Here is a 19,311-nt window from a genome sequence, read left to right as displayed (position 1 = left end):
AATACACTCGCAAAGAAAGCAATTTTATATTCATAGATCTAGCCAGAATCTTCAGACAGCCACTCTCCTAAACATACTCCTATCCTTCACCATTTTGCCACAAACGCTGAACGTACTCTATACTCTCTAACCAAGCCCAGTTTGCACTCTTGTCTGCTACTAACAAGTATTTTTCTTTGTCAACTTCTCTACGTTCACGGTGTAGCATTTCAGACACCAAGCCAACACAGCATTTGCGGGCTTCTGACAGCCACGTAAAATGTACCCAAAACTGCTTGACAAGCGTATTGTGATGTGAGTAAAATGCCCCTTTATATTCTTCTGCTTCAAGATATTTTGTGGCCTCTGTAAGAATGAACGGGATAATTGCGTTTCAGGCCAAATTATACCACTTTCATGAAGCACTGAAACTTTTGGCAGAAATCATCCGTAGATGTGTACCTCTTTCTGATTGCAATACATTCCAAGAATTATTTCTTTACATTACCACAATGTATTAAATACCTTACATATTTACATCTTTGTGCATTAAAAGTAAGGCAAGACTTTGGACACTGTCGTAGCCAACAGTTGGTGTTACCATATGCAATAAGTTAATGTTTATATGCTGTGTCTGGGTAATCAGATCGTTATCCATTCCTGTCGCTCCGACAACGTCTTAAAGGAAATGCATCGGCAAAACCATTGTCGAGAAACTAAAGATGCGCGGGCACCAACGCAAAAGTAATTAAATATTTCTTATGACAAAAACACAACAAGAAAAATTGAAGATGGCGCAATGCAAATATGAGTTCTTTATGATTTGCGAATGCACGCCTCAGTGCAAGTTCTCTCATCATAATGACAATTGGTAAGGCAACTTGTCGTCCTTAATGGTATCATTTCATATTTTTCCGCAGAAGAGTATTTTCCGAAAAGCGTTCCTGAACTCGCGGTTAAAAGTGGTGTAGATGATAGGATTCAGTATTGAGTTACACCAGCCTAACCACGTGACCACTTGGAAGGCAACGGGTGACACGTAACACGTTGGACACACGCCAAGGAGGACGTTAATGATGAAGAAAGGCAACCAGCAACAGATGAAGACCCCGACTACGATGGCGAGGACGAAGGCAGCCCGACGTTCGCGCGAGACGGAAATATGTCGACGTCGAATGAGTATCTGTTGGTGGTCACGAGTAACGGGAATTATTGGCGCCAGTGTAACTCGTTTCTTTGCTTTCGGGGTGTCACTCTGCATAGTGGTGCTGCCACTGCCGCTCGAGTCTATCTGATCGTGTCCCGGCGCGTGTCCGTTGCCATTCTCCTTTTCGTGCTGGTCGACCTGGTGTTTGCAGTCCACATTGGAGTCCAGATTGATGGTGCTGCCTTGCCCGTCGCTATGGCTCGTGCTCGCATTGTTATTCGCGTTGCTCAGTCTCCGTGAAGACGGGTTGCTGTTGCTGCTGCTTGCGTTGTTGCCGCTGGGAGTCGGTGGCTTCTCGGTGGCTCCCTGGACCGTGGATACACTTACGATAGCCGGTCGGACTCTCCGCCGACTGTGATGTCGAGCGGCCACGAAAATGCGCTGGTATACGATCAACACGACCACGCAGGGAATGTAGAAGGACACCATGGACGATATAATGGCAAAGACTGGGCTAATGTTGAGGACGCACTCGTTGGCTGTGGTCTCGTCGTAGCCGCCGACGAAGAGGAGAGCGGGGATGCTGACGAGCACGGACAGGACCCAGGCCGACGTGATCGCCACGGCTGCCATGAGCGGGGTGCGACGGAGAGCGTACCACACCGGTCTGGTGATGGCCATGTATCTATCCAGAGCGATGACACAAAGATTCCATATGGACGCTGTACTCATCAGGACATCCAGACACACCCACAGGTCGCACAGTATCACTCCGAGACGCCAGTCACCCAACAGCTCCTGTCAATATCAAGATAACGAAAACATAATCATCTTATCTATTGCCTCAGTGTCGTCACTGCTCTATACCAGAAGACCCTGCAATTGCTGTTACGCCAGCATTGTCAGATATTCATTTATGCACCTGATTCAAAATGACAAGGCATCACAGTTAAAGAATGAATGCACCACATGCATGTGATTCGAAGTCATGACCTTCTGCACAAAGTGCTGAGTCTTTTCCACAGTATTACGGTTATTCATATTCATCCGAAGTGTTTAAGTGTTGGATGTAAAAAGTGCTCGATTTAATGATTTTACGGGTTTATCTCAATAGTTTACTCAGCGAGTTGAAATTCGTAACCTTTACCAAATGCATATCTGGCAGTAGCTCTATTCTTTTCACAGAATAACAGACAAAGGTTGTAAGATTTGAAGGGGAAAAAGCTTTACGATGATTATTTCACCTGCCATGCCTACGTCTATATTTGAATGTCAGTGTGCTTTGCTCAAGGGCAACCGGGCAATTACAAAATAATAAGCTGAAAATGAATAATGGACGAATGCGATGCAATGCGAAGATGGGGATATTAGGAGGATCATTATAATCATATTACATTTCTACTCTACCAACCTCACTCAAAATAGATATACACGACATCTCTATTCATATCGAATTCATTTAACTGTTACCCTGCGGCAAAATAGTATCATCTCACATCTCGTATGCCATAACAAAATGCTCAGACATATTCCGAAAAAGGATGTGATAATGATGGAGTAATCATTGAGGATAAGCAAGGAAATAATGATACGCGTAACTACATGTATATCCTTCGCACAGGAACCATGGCAGAAGTGATAGAATGCTTCCTTAATGAGGTAATTGCACTTTCATTTTTAGACGTCAACATTTCCCCCAACATCCCTCATGGGCCCCAAGGGCTACAATACGTGATAGATTTCCCATTATTCCCATCATATTTCACAAGAGTTGGAATCCTTTGCCATGTTTTCCGCCATTGGAATTGCATCCCGCCATTGGAATTGCAACCCGTCATGCACAAGTCTTTTAGTTTTTGATTTTACAGAGTCGTCAAAGACCAATTGCATAGTAGAAAAAAGACACACACACAACGACAACAATTTTTACAGACGCAATGCGAATGATGAAGTCAAAAGCTCTTCTGATTCAATTTCCATCTGAGCCAAACCAACTGAACTTGAGAGTTCAGACAAAGAATAAAACTATTCCACCAGATTGAGTGAGTGAATGCCCTCACCTCTGACATTTTAGTTCTTTGGTATACATTATCTATCTCGATGGTAGACGCATTCTTCAGAAAGCGTAATCTCGTCCATGCTGCGAAAGGTTATTCTCAACCATCGAATATCCTCAAGCACTTTGTGCTCGATTTAAATTTTTCATGTGAACTATTACCATAAGCCTTTCATATCGATTATTAACCGGTAGAGAGTCATATCAGTGAGGTGATATTTAAGCCATGGAGTGTCCAATATCTGTGTTGTTTTGTGTTCATGGCATGCATGCATGACCTAAGGAAAGCGCTTCCACATCTGTCACTAATCCCAGCCGAGACAGATGTTCTTGGTGCGTAACGCAGAACGCTTTACACGTTACGGTGCAGTGAACGCCTTATTGATTAAAGACTTCATCAAGTTTTCCTGCATTTTGTTTTTTTGCGTTAGATAATCCAGACACGTGTGCAGATTTGCAGTCTGTCGGTGTGCATGAAACAGGAAATATCATCAATAACAGTGGTGGTTTTTGAGAAAAAAAAAAGAAGTTGTATCTGAGTCATTCGTCCTTGATAATCATTCATACGCATGCGACGTTTTTAATAAAATAACATGAGAAAAAAACCTCCGTTGACAAGACAACAAAACAAACAATCAAACAGACAATTCTCAGAAATTTTGTTTTACCCAGACCGTGGCATGTATATACATATATAGGCCTACATAATATATATAGACATATTTCCTACCCCTACCCCACCCACTCTTTCCCTGTCAATCTAGACAACGTTCTTTCCAGCCTATCTTCATACTTACTTGAAACGCTGCCATCGGCATCACAATTCCGCACACCGCCATATCGGCCACTGCCAGAGACACGATGAAGTAGTTGGCGACGATACGGAGTGGGGCGAATCGGAAGACGGCGATGCACACCAAGGCGTTGCCAACGAGACCACAGACCTGATCATCACGAATGGGGAAAAATAAGATTATTAGAAAATAAAAAAGATGACGCTGCACATAAGATTACATGGCCGGGACTCGACACTAACTTTCTTCCCTTTTTGGCCCGTTCGGGCTGCACGAGTTACTAAAATCTTTGAATTTGAAAACTGAGGGGTTAATTTTTGTGGCGCGAAAAAGAAATGTAAAGATTCATTTTTAGTCTTAGCTGTCTTTTGGGCCACCAAAGGATTAACTTTTTGGAAGCTTGTTGGCCCGACATCAATTTCAGTATAGCCCCAGGTCACCGCGCCACCGCTATTGTCGATCTCTGGATTACACTTCAATACTTACTTCTACTTCAGCTGAAAGTATGACCTCATTGAAGCATAGACTTTTTTTTCAAACTTTTTAGCCCTCCATGGACTATTTTATTATCTCCATATCAACATAATACAAAACACAAAGCATTCAACCACAATCTCCTTTTTTCTTAATATTTCTCTCATAAACATTTACACAAACAAATGTTGGAGTGACTGCCACTTTAAACTGAACTTATTGAGAGTAACCGATATACAGAGTAAATATATCTCTCATCTTCATAATAGTCAATAATTTTTTTCTTCATAGAGTTAAACCTAGGGACTTTGTTTTTTAACTTTTGTACGAACAGTTGTTGCTTATAATCACAACACAATTTAGAGTATCATTTCTCTTTTTTTAACCAAAAATAATATTTTCCAGGCTAAATTTTATCTGCGCTCTAGAACCTTCATTTATCCATTTTTCAGTTTCATTCCAGATTGACTAACTATCGTTTCACATTCATAAAAAAAAAATGTACAATATCTTCCAAGTCTTCTTTACAAAATAAACATTTGTCACTACTAACTTTGTTCATCTTATACAGTTGCTTATTTAGAAACAAAATCCTATTTACTATTCTATACTGAAAATATCTCAACCCAATGTCCACAGTAAAACGAAACATCATATATGATACTTTTCCACTTTAACAGTTTAAGATTTGAAAAATACAGTTTTATGCCCGATTTGAATAGAACTATTTCTCCACAATGGATAAGTTAAGAAATCAGATCCCTCTGAACGACATGATAGGGACATGGCATAAAATACATCTTTCAAAAATGGATTTGCAACTTCATGGGATAAAGTTAAAAAATATTCATCGCCAAACCCTACTTGAAATGGCTTTGTTATAAATTACTGCATTAAATGACTTGACATCATTACATGTTTCTAAAACCATTCTTCGAATCCATGTCAGTTTTAATGACATGCTAAAATACTCAACATCTGGCATTCTAAGACCCCCTCTTCATATGTACCAACCACTTGTTTCCGACTAATTTTATCTTGCTTATTCTCCCATATAAACTGAAAAAACTTAGTTTTTATGATTTTCATTAACTTAGCTGAGGGAGCTGGTATTGATATAAAAAGATGATTGAACTGTGGCAACAGTAATGATTTAACAACTGTTACTCTTCCCAAAACCGTTATATTTCGTTTGATCATAATAGACTTCCTTTTCTGATACTCAAAGGAAATAAAACCCAATCGCAGAGGTACAACAACACATGAAGTTTCCCCACGATGATATACGTGATACTGGTGTCTGAGTGATAAAACAATGTCAGCAATATTAAACAGAGAGTTTAAACTTACTGCACGCTGAGTAAAAGTGACTGTGAAAAAGCGATGGATATAGTCCTTCATTAAAGTAGATCGCTATAAGATGCTTAAGTGTTCTAAAGGAGGAGTATACTCGGACTATCTTGAATAGAGTTTTACTGTAAGTTGAAAAAATATTAATATCAAGAAGAAGAAGAAGAAAAGCCTTTTCAAATACAGTACTGTATTGTAATTATACTATAAAGGCGTCAATGATTGCATTGTTGGTCCTTCAATTTCTTGTTTTTCCAATTCCATTAGACCTCCTAAAATCGAGGGCGTAAAACGTTTTGTTAAAGTTTCACCAGATGGTGCGATATTATTAACAACGCAATACTTTCTTGTTGCAATAAGATATGTTTTAAATACTTGTTGACATGAGAAAAAAACTAATATATCTTACATAGATATCTCACGCATTGGTCATAGATAGTGTTTGATTATTTTTTGTAGCGTGTCACGAAAGGAATCTAATCCTAGTGGGAATTGCATGGTTTTGCAGTAAATATTGTTGATATGATTTAATCTGCACTTGTATTTTTGTGTGTGTGTCAAAAATTAATGAAATTTAGGTGCGATGTGCATCTGGAAGTTATCTAATGCGTGTGTTGTTTTTTCGTATATCTTTGAGGGATAAATCCTTTGCCTCTGTCATTCAAAGAGATGAACGACACTAAATTCCTTGGGACAAAATCAAAACATAAGTAGTAAGTTCTAGTAGCAAAAAAAAGCCCTATTCTACTGAATTAATAAAGGGCAGAGATGGACCTGTTCATTTTGTTTCAGTGTTTTGCTTGGTCCAATGCTAACCTATTTCAAATAATTTTCGATCACCATGAGGAACATATCACATATAAATAGAAAGAATTAGAAAAAATGACAGCGATCAACCTAAAAGCATGCCAATCGATGCAAACTGTTAATAAGAAAACGGTATCTTAAGATTTCCTCGAAGACATACTCAAATTGATACTAACTAATTGTCGTCGACATTAATATTTGATCTCGTTCTATTATAGACTATTATCACACTAGGGTCCCATTCCATATCATAAGCTTCTGCTAGAATAGCAAATTCTCGTAGCAACAGCAAATCAGGAAGCTGGATTGCCATCCCTCCAGCGAGAGTTGCTATCATAGCAACTTTTCTTTTATGAATCTGGGCCCCTGGTTTAGAAACCGAATTAGTTAAATGCTGTGGTACCTTACCAAGACCAGTGGTAGAAGTACCAGTGCCACAGTGCTCAGGTGTTGTTCCTTCGATCCAATATCCGAAGGAGTCGTCGATGCGTTCTGTGTTGACAGTAATTCCGGATTGTCGGTCAGCAGTAGGTTATCCGTCAACGCCATCACAAACGAGGAATCGGAAGATATCCAGTCTGAGCCGGGTAATGTCGGGATGGCGGTCATCTTTTAGTCCTGGAGATCAAAAAGAAAAGAGAACAGAATACATTAATATCATAACGCCATCAGGGCTCATTATTTTGTCGGATGCATTTTCATTATCATGATTCGGTGGTGTATTTTCCGAGTTGATGTTGTCATCATGACGGCGTGAACTCCATCAGAAGTACACTTGTTTGCATACTGAAACCATTAAAAAAAAATCTTCCTTTGCTTGTTTCTTTGTGGCATACTAGTATCATACACAATGAGCATTCTTGCGTTTTATTATATCAAGAATGTCGGCTAGCTGTACAGAACATCACACTGATGACGTGAAATGAATAAAAAGTCTGGTCAAGTTTTTGACAGAAACCACGAGCATTAAGTACAATACTTCGAGCTTTATATGAAATTATATATATATATATATATATATATATATATATATATATATATATATATATATACATATATATATGTGTGTGTGTGTGTGTGTGTGTGAGGAGGAAGGAGAAATCGGTGCGTAGCTTTGACATCATTATTCCTCTTACTGTTCCTCCTTTTCGGAATATATATATCATATTTTTCCGATACCTCCAAACACGACAAGAATACACCTTTCTTTTCCCTCTCTCATACAGTAAACGGTAAAGTAATGGGTATATCTGATATTCAAAGTATCATATTGATGGCTCAAACTGATTCGTCTCCCACGTGATTATGTACTAAGCCACTTATCTCTTTTTAATCACAGAAATACAAAATAAAATGGATGCAGCCACATGTCAAGACATTTTTGTATTATCATAAAACGATTGCACCACACATAACTTATCATTGCCATCGTAATGGGCACAATCACTTTTAACTGTTTATAGTACCAATCTAACAGTGGAAATTCTGTCCATCAAAGTTATTGCTGTGTCATGGGAATTTGCTGTCTTTCCGATGAAGAAAACAAACAATCGCAAAGAGAAGACGTAGCCCTTTAAAATTGTGCGAATATTCTTCGGGAACACAAAGGTCAATTGCATAATTAGTGCGGAACTTCGACCTAGCTCTGCCCATCGCATACTTCACGCCATGTCGGGAAGCTAAGTCTCGCGAAGGTCATAGCTAAGTCCTCTGAGTCCACATGGGTTTTAGAGATAGACCAATGACCTTGATGGACCGGATGATGGACCTAAGCCCCAATCACCAGTGAGCGACCCTGGATTAGGCCATCCGTCTCCGGCGACATCGTCTGGAATCTCCGGCCAGGGAGAGACAAGGGTTTTGATAACAGTTAGGTTCTATAGAACAATCACGCCTGGTTTAGGACTCGATCGCTGGGTTATGATTTATTTTGTCTATCAGATAATATTTATACACATTTTTGGGCGCTTTTGCCGGCCCGTGTAACAGTTGTAATTAAAGGAACATTGAGTGAGAGATATAGCCAATTTTATGTGAACTGACATCGTTTCTATTCATACTCATGATTATCACATTCTTACAAACATTGTGTACAGAAAACACATGTACATCTATGTCACAAACAACCGCGATTCTTTATTACCTCCTGGCGCTGACCTTTGTTTAAACATTACTTTAGTTTTTAGTTTAGTTTGTTTTGAAACCTACTTTTTTCCCAAAAATACACGGCACTCTTCTATTCTTCTCGTCCTTTTCTGCCAATTTCTATCTTTAATGTGCGTGTTGCTTGCTTGCTTGTCTCTGTTTATCAGACTTGTGGACGGGCCATTTCACATGTGCTATAGCACGTACGAAATGAAAAAGGCGCGATGGAACGAACATGTAGCCGAATGTGGCGTCGGGCGGCCGACCGGGGATGCACCGAAGACTTGGTACAAACGAGGAGCGGAGGAAGACATCACCTCTGATCTTGGCTGGACTCCATCTTCCTATTACTTTCGGTTCAAGGTTGCTGATTATGTCAACACGCTCGCAGCAAGCCCGTGGCTTCTGGCCCCTCTCGCCTCTTGTTTATTTTTAGTTCTCTGCACGGGTTTTGGGAGCTTTTTCAAACAAATCCGTTGGTCTGTCTGCGAACATCGCCACACATGCACCTGTTTGATGATTGTTCAACATTGCTCGCGTCACATTCATTAAAAAAAACACAACAACACTATTATATACATTCTCAATGTATAAGCATCCGGACGATCTCTTCACGTGATGTGTGTGGGAAGGATACGAGGTTTAAAGGCTGAAACTCAGGCTTTGTCCAATATAGGCCTACTACATTCCCTCCGAATTACTTTTTAATTATAGGATAATTACAAGTCATTTTTCTTAAATCAAATATGGCAATTTATGTGCACTTTTGACCCCTCAATTTCACATATTTTTATGACCCCATCGATGTAAACTTGTATACATGGCTAGAGAATTCATACACAGCTGTTTAAAGTGGTATGAATACCCAAGGTATAGCGACACCCAATGAACATGTCACTGAAATGTTGTGAGATAAGCACTGTATCAAGAGTGTTGTGGATGAAACGATTAAAATCACAAGAGTTAGCTACTATCAAATTCTAATTCACATTCAAATTCATTTGTGTCATAGTTTTGTGCGATGAACATTTCACAAATGAATACAGTCATTGTGTCCCATTTTTTTTTTTTGGGGGGGGGGGGATAAACAGTGAAATCGGGATTGGTATATTCAAACCTAACTAAAATTGCATGTTAGTCGAATAGCATAATGAAAAGATGTATTGATTTTCAGCTATTCAGGATATTAGAGGAATAATGGTGATCTGCCTGAATTATAGTAGAATTTATTGGTAGAATTGGAATGCAGAAGGTTGTCGTATTAAGCAATTAACCTGAAGAGACGATAAAGATATATAAGATGAGCGTAACTATTCGCAAAAATAATGGCAACTGTTGCATTTTCAGTATTGAATGTGCCGCTCTAGGGAAAAAACAAAACAAAACAGCAACAGCAACAGCAAAGTATAACAGCTATTCTTTAATAGCATTCTTGTACAGCGTCACTCACAGGTCTCTGCACTAGCAAGACGATCCGAATACTTCTTTATAATCATATAATCGCTATAGTCATCCCTTATACTCATTTTTTTTTTTTTTTTATAGAACACCACCATCCTTAGCGCCCTAAGCCACGTACTCCATTTCCGCCAGAGCACTTAATTGGCTCTCTCCCTGCTCATCATTTCATTGGATCACCAATCCTGGCACGTTTCCGACGTCTATTCCTCTCCACATCTCGCTGTCGTCCTGGTTCTTCTTCCCCCCCCCCCCCCCCGCTTTTCTCTCGCTCGGAGAAATGGGCGCTGATTTATTCGATTAGATAGCATTAAGATGTCATCTACAGATGCATACAAGCATTATTTCTTTGACCATTCTAACGATTTACGATTGATTTGATACAATAATTGGACTCCACATATAACTTGGACTCGATCATCCCTTATAAATACTATCACAGCAAGGAAGAGGGTGCAAAAGGCACGAACTAGTGAAAGCGTGATGGTAATGAGTCAGAGTTCCACAGTTACAGCAAATAGGCGTACCCGTCTGATCTATACTGCAGTATTAGAGAAGGGCAGCAGGCCGTACATGACCCTTGCATTACATAAAGGTATAGAAATTGTATTTGCATGAACGAAATGTATCATTGCTAATGACATTTGTTCACAATTCCAATACGCACCAACTGTGCTTCAATTCAGCTATTACGACGTCGTCCCCCCCCCAAAAAAAAAAAAAAAAAAATCAGTGAGTGGTTACAAGATTACCCACCTATTATTGTATAGGCCTATTATTTCTAGGGCCATTTTTCTCGTCAAGCATCTGCTTATATGATAATGGTCTCCTGCATTTCTGTTACACTTACAATAACTTGCTTAATTTGTCTCTTGACGAGTACGTGAGACTGTAAGGTTTTGATATGCAAAAAATGATTCCTCTCATCTTCATTTTGTATTATCAAGAAATACGATGCTGTCAATCATTTACCTGTTTCAAGTACTTACACTGTTAATTCAAATGTCACGCTTTGTTCAATTGACTTTGCATAGTATACAATTATCGTATGAAAAAGGGATGCAGATATAAACAAGTCAAGTTAAATTAAATCAAAGTTTGACTGAGCATAATTAGACTAATCATAAACAGTTATCCGATATATGAATTTATCTGATATAAGAACCGGTAAACAGTCATAAATACCATTTTCATGATTGTCCGCACAGATCGGTTGAAGTATATGATCATGCAAACGGACCACCTCCTACAGACAATGTGTCCCATTCCAGCTAGATGCCTCGTCCATGTTACTCCAACTGCATTCCCCGCTGAATATTCCGTGCCTCTCTAGGAACTAAGTAGTGCGCAAGAGCAGGAAAAGATCCATATATGGCAGTAGAAGCGCCAAGCTATTTCTGCAATCAACGAGTTTCGAATGAGTCGTGTACTTGAATTCGATTTGATTGTTACCCGTGCAAGAGAAGGTACCTCATTGCACTGGTACAGAAGCATTCTTTTTTTTTTTCCTTCTAAAAATAGGCACAAAAGCTAGCTGCCTTAAATCTGAACTTCAGCTCAGTGAGCTTGAGAGAGTAAAATTGTGACTAAGACAAATCAGCGTGTATCTTTCGGATGCCTGGTTTGCATGAACGCTCTTCCTAAAGTTAGCCTGTTTGCATAATGCATAGGTTCAGCTCGCTTTATAGTGCTATAATGCAGGCTATGAGAGGAAATGCGCCGCCAGCTAAACTATTCCCAAATTACCGACAATTCAGAGCCTGCGGAAGAAGAAAGAACTTGATATAAAGTACCCTCTATTAACATATCATTACCCTTTTCACAGGCACAGTGCTTCGAGATAGAATCTTTAAAAAAAAAAAAAAAAAAAAAAAAAAAAAAAACACGTACACCTGAAGCGTTATCATTCTTCGAATTCGTTACGTGCTGTGAGAGATGTATGATAATATTACAATTTATTTTTTTTTTGATAACATATCAAACAGAGCTTGTTTCATGCAAAATTTCGTTCTCTTACCGAGGCAGTCAGGGAATCGAAGTGATTCTGTAACTTACAAATTTAAAGTTTTGTCGATGTGTTTCTTCTGATATGAAAAAGATAACGATATGATCTTCTTTGATTTACAGTGGAAGGCATATGGATAGTAACTGGCTTCTTGAACATCACTGCCATCCCATTGAGATGGCCAGCGTTAACACACCTGTAGAACACGACAATAACCCGGAATGGTAGTTATTAAATATTCATCTGAAAAAAAATACTGAATTGGTCAGACCTGAAATATGGAGAGGACTGCACTAAAATGTGAAGATTGCTGTAGGAAGAAGAAAACTGAGAGTACTATATTTTCCGATGTGATACTCACTGCGGTAGGTGTAATCTTTATATCAACGACGTGCAAAATTCCTCTGAACTTCTTTCATTAATACTGTTTGCAGACGACTCATATGTTTTCCTTTCACACTCGACCAACATTTCGGTTCATTCATTAGTCTCTGACCAACATTTCGGTTCATACATTAGTCTCTGACCAACATTTCGGTTCATACATTAGTCTCTGACCAACATTTCTTTTCATACATTAGTCTCTGAACTCGAAAATTTACTTTCTTGGATCAGAGCAAATAAATTGTCATCGAACCTTCAAAAAAAAAAACACAATGTATGATTTTCAGCAACTCATTAGATAGTCTATACCAATGGATATTACCTTAGATGGCACAATGTTGGAAATTGTGCACACTACGACATTTTTTTTTAATGATTAACCACAGACAATAATCTTTTTTCGAAACCTCACATTGATAGTGTTTGTTGTACCAAGTCCCGAAACTTAGGAGTCATCAATAAAAGAAAATGTTATTTTCCATCTTCCACCCTTTTAATGTGGCATTTTACTCTGATTTTACCCTACTTGAATTATGGTATTCTGGCATGGAGTCAAACACATTCAAATTCAACATATCTTGACACAATATTTCTCCTACAGAAAAAAAAAAGAATGCGAATAATTTGTCATATTTCTTGGAGAGCTCATACTGATACTTTCTGAAAAAAGATACTGGTTTACATACTATATATACATACATACATATTGCACCAAGTATTACGTAATTTAAATCTAGACTGAAATTGTTTCTGTTATAGATTTTGTACCGGATCTTCAGAGAACCATTATCAGTCTTGAAATTTTCAGTCCTCCAAATCTTTTTACTTTATTTCTTTCATTTCCACAATTCCTTATTACAAGCTCTGCTTTTTAGCTTTCCCTCAATTTTCAACATTATTTAGTAGGGTCTGAATATGTCATGCATATAGGCTTCTCAATATCTATTATGCTTATAAACATCACATTTCAATGTTAATTTTAGAATATCTAGATTGTTTGTGCGTGTAATTTTTGCATATGTTTTGTACACATATTATTCTTTGTTGGAAACGAAAAAAAGTTTACATGAAATAAATTGTATGATTCAAACGCGCTACGTTGATACATTGAATACAGTGATTGCGATAAAACCCTAAATGATTTTGGGATTGAGGAGAGTTTTGAACATCTACACATGATTTTGAAATATTTATTGAAAGAAGAAAAAATGACGTAGGGCTCATCGCTGCTTTTAAGTCACTTTGTTACTAAATCATCACAGGTGTTGTGACGTCAGCCTCGGCAAAAAGCGAAGGTCGGCGAGATACTGTGATATTATACTCTCGATGGCGGCTCACGTTTATAGATCGCCGCATTGAAAGAAAATAGCTCAACCGATACTAGTAATGCTCCGGCACAGACATTGAGGATACATATCTTCACTTCTCTTTATCTCTCTCTCCCTCTCTATCTCTCTCTCTCTCTCCCTCAGTCATTTGTCGCGAAACTACGAAAGTGCATCATGGTGCACCCATAGGAAGGCGAGCTGACGTCACACCGTTCGCTAAATTCGCCGCCCTGAATTCAGGTCAGACCTAATGGAAGACAAAGTATACGTATATTGGCAAAAATAGCGGCAGTTAATCGGAGATGACAGGGCAAGCGCTATTATAATGTGCGGATCCCAGGGTTAGCCGCAGTAATTGGGGGAAACATTATACAAGTAAATATACAACTAGTAGACGAACTAAATGGAGGATTAACCATCGCGACAGTATGATCAAAAGGTAACCTGTGGTGATCAACGTTGTAATTAAATCAATGATTGCAGATTGTCGCGGAAAATCAACAAACGAGTATACTACGGTAGGGCAAAATCAGATGAATATCATTCCGAGCATTCGTTCCGTCACTATATCTAAAAGTCTACATGTATGTGATATTTTTGTTGATTTCGTGAATATATAGTCTATAGTTTATTAGTTGATGATGAGAAACAGTAATTATCCCAGAAAGCTAAAAAAAAAAAAAAAAAAAAAAAGTGGTTCAGATTAAACCTTACCATGCGAGAAAGTGCTGTGGTCTATTATTTGCACACAGTAGAGACTCTGACAAGCAGGTCCCGGTTCCATCCCTATAGTAATGAGACCATCGCCGGTCAAACCTTGTTATACCCGCGCCGCATTCCTCTAACAGAAGTGCATACATGGTTCTTTTTTTTTTTTTTTTACTGCATATGTACTGTACAGTTATAAATATATGTATATATATATATATATATATATATGAATTCGCTCTAATTCTCAAGTGTTGATACTGAGAGAACAATAACATTTGTTATTGTTCTCTCAGTATCAACACTTGAGAAAGAGCAAATCGCTCGAAAATTTGTGTGCCGAAATAAACTGTTGGTGAATACAGCATGAACTTTGTTTCAGTTTTGTTTTTACAAACATGAACAAAAACGGTACAAATGCAATTCGAATCACAAACCAAACAAATCTATTTGTCAATCTATACTGCAAATAATCTCTCTTCAACATTTTTTTTTAGATAACTCGATTATAAATCAACCCTACTTACAATTTCTTCACGAGAAAAGTATTGACATGTACTAAACCTATATCCCTTGAATATATTGAATCATATAACTCATTCTCACTTACAAGGGCATATACATAAAAACAAAAAATACAAATAGATTATGCAAATCTAGAATGAAATCATTCATAGAAAACCCCAACCAACCCCTCCCCTCCCAAACAAAACAAATCTACATCTATTCTGAATATTAAGTCCTACCAATATTTTTCATACAATTTATAACTATTCTTCTTCAAGTCAAATACATGTACACGCACACACATGTACACACACACACATACACACACACACACACACACACACACACACACACACACTCACACACATACATACAGAATAATACCCACATATTCATAGCAGGTATGCACAAAAGTTCATGTCCGGACTTATATATATGGCTACTTTGATCTTAAAGTGACATTTATTCGTCTAATTTCCCCCTTTTTAATTGACAGGCTTTACAAGCATGGTCGAAGCTTTTCCATGCCCGATTTCTCATGAAAATGGCTAGCAACAGAGAAATTGGATAAAACTAACATCATTCCAAATTCACACAAGCCCGTATACTTGCGAGCAAAAGACTGACGTGGAACCCGAGCCATACACAACACTTCGATTCTTCCGGCCTGCGTATTATAATGCTTTCAGGTAATCATTGTATAACCCGAATTATGCATGTTTCGTGACAGGCTACTTCAGCAAACTAGCTTGTGCTTTTTCATCAGAAACTTTAAGAGTGCAGGATATTACCGTGATATATTGGTCCTGTGTTTTAAGACGGGTCAGGAAGCACGTATCTGAACGTCGCTCAACTTCAGATTTGACGAAGATATGAGTAATATATAAATGATGATGATGATGATGATGATGATGATGATGATGATAATAATAATAATAATAATAATAATAATAATAATAATAATAATAATAATAATAATAATAATAATAATAATAACAACAATAATGATAATAATAATTACCTTTTTACCGCGCTCAATACACAGTTTTTAAGCGCCTTACATGTGTCATAACTATACCAAAACATAAATCTATGAGAAGGTTTAGAAGCAACAGCTGCGGTATGTAATTAAATGCATCAATATAGAAATGAAATGAACTGACCTTATACATTTTATTTCCCACACACAACCTTTCACATGCACCTGAGACCACTGTACATTTCCGGCGTCATCTAATAAGCAGTTTATTTCTTGGGCTCTTGCTCTTGATGACCTGTACTCAGGAATTGACCGAAAGGTCCCGGTAAAGACCAAGTGGCCTGTAATGTGATTACAAAGTCATCAATCAATTATTTTGGCCAAATCAATTATTTTGGCCGTTTATGCATTGTGAATGCCGTCTGAAGAAGCAACACCTCGATAGATAAATCACCTATGAGATCTTTAACGGCTGTGTTCATAAGCAACAATTCAACGCAACTTCTTCATTATAAATTTTTTACTATCTTTATATTTTTTATTTTCTTATTTCATATTCATTTTGTTTTTATTTGCGAGTGACGGAATTAAAGTCATATTTCAAATTTAGTACAATACATCTGGTAGGCAGCTCGTTGACTCCCCTCCCCCTGCCTCCGTGATCGTTCATGACTTGTGTAGATTGTGAAGAATATGCCACGAACTTGAAGACAATATTCTAGACCAACGCTTCTCAACCTTCTTGTTTTTTTAACCCTAGGCCCACTTTGGTCCCTCTAAGTCGTTGCGTTATTGTTGTTTTTTTCGTGTTTTTTTTTAGGTCCACTTAGAGAGAATGCAAGAATCTTTTATTGATATTTTGACCGATATCCCGGCCCACCTCAGAGAGTTTCGCTGCCTACCGGTTGAGAAGCGGGATTCTCATAGATGATACAAAAACAGGAGAAAGCAAACACAGCTAACGAATATTATCCACGTTATCTGACGCGTCTGTCTAAATGAAAACAAAGCTAGACAATAGGAGTCAGTACATATACTGAATCAACATTATCCATTGCCACCTGTGAATATATGATTGCGACTAATATGCAAAAAAAAAGGACAAATGGAAAGTTTTGCACTCTTTTTGGAATCGATTTCTGATATCTGATATCCATTCACATCGTTGGGTTTCTCAGCTACCTTCTCACAGAACTCGTAGTCCTCAAATCATGAATATGATTGTACTTCGCACTCTGTCGAAATAAAACGTAATCCTCAGCGGAAGAGAGTGGACTCTGCGGAGCTTGCAGTTTCTCTACTTTAGCTGTCCCAGTTTTGATAACCAACCAAATTCTATCAACACCTAAATTTGAAATTATTGTAAAGTGTTATATTTACAAAATAAATTGATGAATAATTAGTTTGTAGACGTTATAAACTTGGAGTGAACAATGTGAGAAGTGCATTCGCTCTTATAACTAATCTTTATGGGCACTTTGAGTTTGAGTTGTTAAGGTGAAATTGTCATAATGAATGTCATGTTATAATGAGGTTGGAAATACGAAGGATGCAGAAAAAGGTTATTATAGTAATCCATCCGTCTTTGGTAAGAATGATGAGAGCAAAGAAGTCCCATTGAATAACTTTCCTGGTATGGAAAAACAGACAGTACTTTGATTTATCGTCGCCATTAGAAACTGAGGGGTGTATCCATGGTTACGACGATGTATGAAGTAAATGGGTCCATCTCCCATAGCTATAGGAGCCGTTGCCGAAATAGAAGCCATCTACTCATTATTAGCCGCTTCAAACGTAAACGCTGGCAAGTCTCGGCTGAACACGCACATGACATGGCTGTGACTATGGAGGTAGAAACATTCATGCTGTGACACAGTGGTCGGACAGAGAAGTTTGTTTCAGCTCATCTCTGTATGGAATGAAAAACTTCGACTTGCTGTCGGATGATTATATTCTTGAGAGTATAAGCCAAACGGTTCTGAACTTTGGTTGTATTCACTTCCTCTTGATATAACTCATCAGATGACTTGGAAAGAGGGATCCAAAGAAAGCGAAAAGGACCAATATTTTCTCAGAGTGATAGGTCGTCATGTTATAAATCTTTTCCCAAGTCAATGAGTCATGGACAGACGAAGTGCCAGAGCAGGTGCCACAAATACATCAAATGCATCTCACATTCTCCAGTTGTCATCTACGGATGAAATTCCATCACCATCGTGATGTTCCTGTAGAGGGAACGTGACTTCAATGGCCATTAAGGTTACCGATTTGCTTTTTGGCACGGAAGGCGAAATTCTAATGCACCTCAAGCCACCGCTGTGAAGAGCTACGGAAAATGACGACAGAGTGAAATCAAATCGGGTACCTTGTGGCACCTTCCAGTGCAGGTGAGGGTTCCAGGGCAACATGCGAAATGTATACATTCTAATCCTGAAGGGTAAGACGGTAATCGCTCTGTTTGCTAAGGGCCGGATGCGAATTCAGAAGAACACACACACACACACACACACACACAACACACACACAACACACACACGAATACATACAACAAGAAGGAAAACGGGCTATTTCATTTTTAAGCATCCATTGGGATGCCTGCTTTATCATTCTTCCAAATTCGAATGTGATAGTGTATCATCAGCGTGGGCAAGCAAAATCTTGACCCTTCATATCGCTTACCCTTTCTTCACCGATTTCTTTCGAGCGAAATGGCAGCCCAGGTGCTTATTTTATAGTCTTGCCGGTAAATTTCTCATCTATATACGCTTGCAATGTTTATCAGCCGATGTATGAACTTTCCCATACGGAGTAATGAGAATCTTTTCTCCCCATTTTTCGCATGCGGTACTGTCGAAACGCGTCGACAATTATCCAGAGTGAGACCCGGAGGAGACTCCAATTATGAACGACACATCCGTGCCAGCATCTTTGAAGAGCTGGCGGTGTGACTACACAGCGAAGTGTCCCACCACTCACTATAATGAAGAGAAACGTCACGAGAAGGCATACTCTTACCTGTGTCACATCGGTGTCTGAGAGGGGGAAAAAAGTTTCCGAAATTAGAGAAAGTCCGACATATTATTGCTGAGGGGGAATCTTCTCACCTCCTCCGATGCATCTGCCATCTTACAGCTATCATATTACCTCGTTTCACTCGCTCGCACTCTTCACTGTCAAGCCGGGAGGCACG

The 19,311-nt window shown here is 38.6% G+C and overlaps 1 protein-coding gene across 1 annotated transcript; it reads right to left on the bottom strand.

Annotated features, from left to right (window-relative positions):
- Nucleotides 1-883: 883 nt before the first annotated feature.
- Nucleotides 884-7,216, bottom strand: LOC140241409 (probable G-protein coupled receptor No18). Its single transcript, XM_072321139.1, has 3 exons — nt 7,016-7,216; nt 3,980-4,126; nt 884-1,924 (listed from the first exon to the last, which is right to left on the bottom strand). Exons 1-3 carry the CDS (start codon nt 7,214-7,216, stop codon nt 884-886), a joined length of 1,389 nt encoding a protein of 462 aa, XP_072177240.1.
- Between the last annotated feature and the right edge of the window lie 12,095 nt (nt 7,217-19,311).

This window comes from Diadema setosum, chromosome 18 (assembly GCF_964275005.1).
Source record: "Diadema setosum chromosome 18, eeDiaSeto1, whole genome shotgun sequence".
NCBI classification, from domain to species: Eukaryota; Metazoa; Echinodermata; class Echinoidea; order Diadematoida; family Diadematidae; genus Diadema; species Diadema setosum.
The sequence above is the reverse complement of the archived record's forward strand: the minus strand, read 5'-3'. Positions and strand labels throughout refer to the sequence as shown.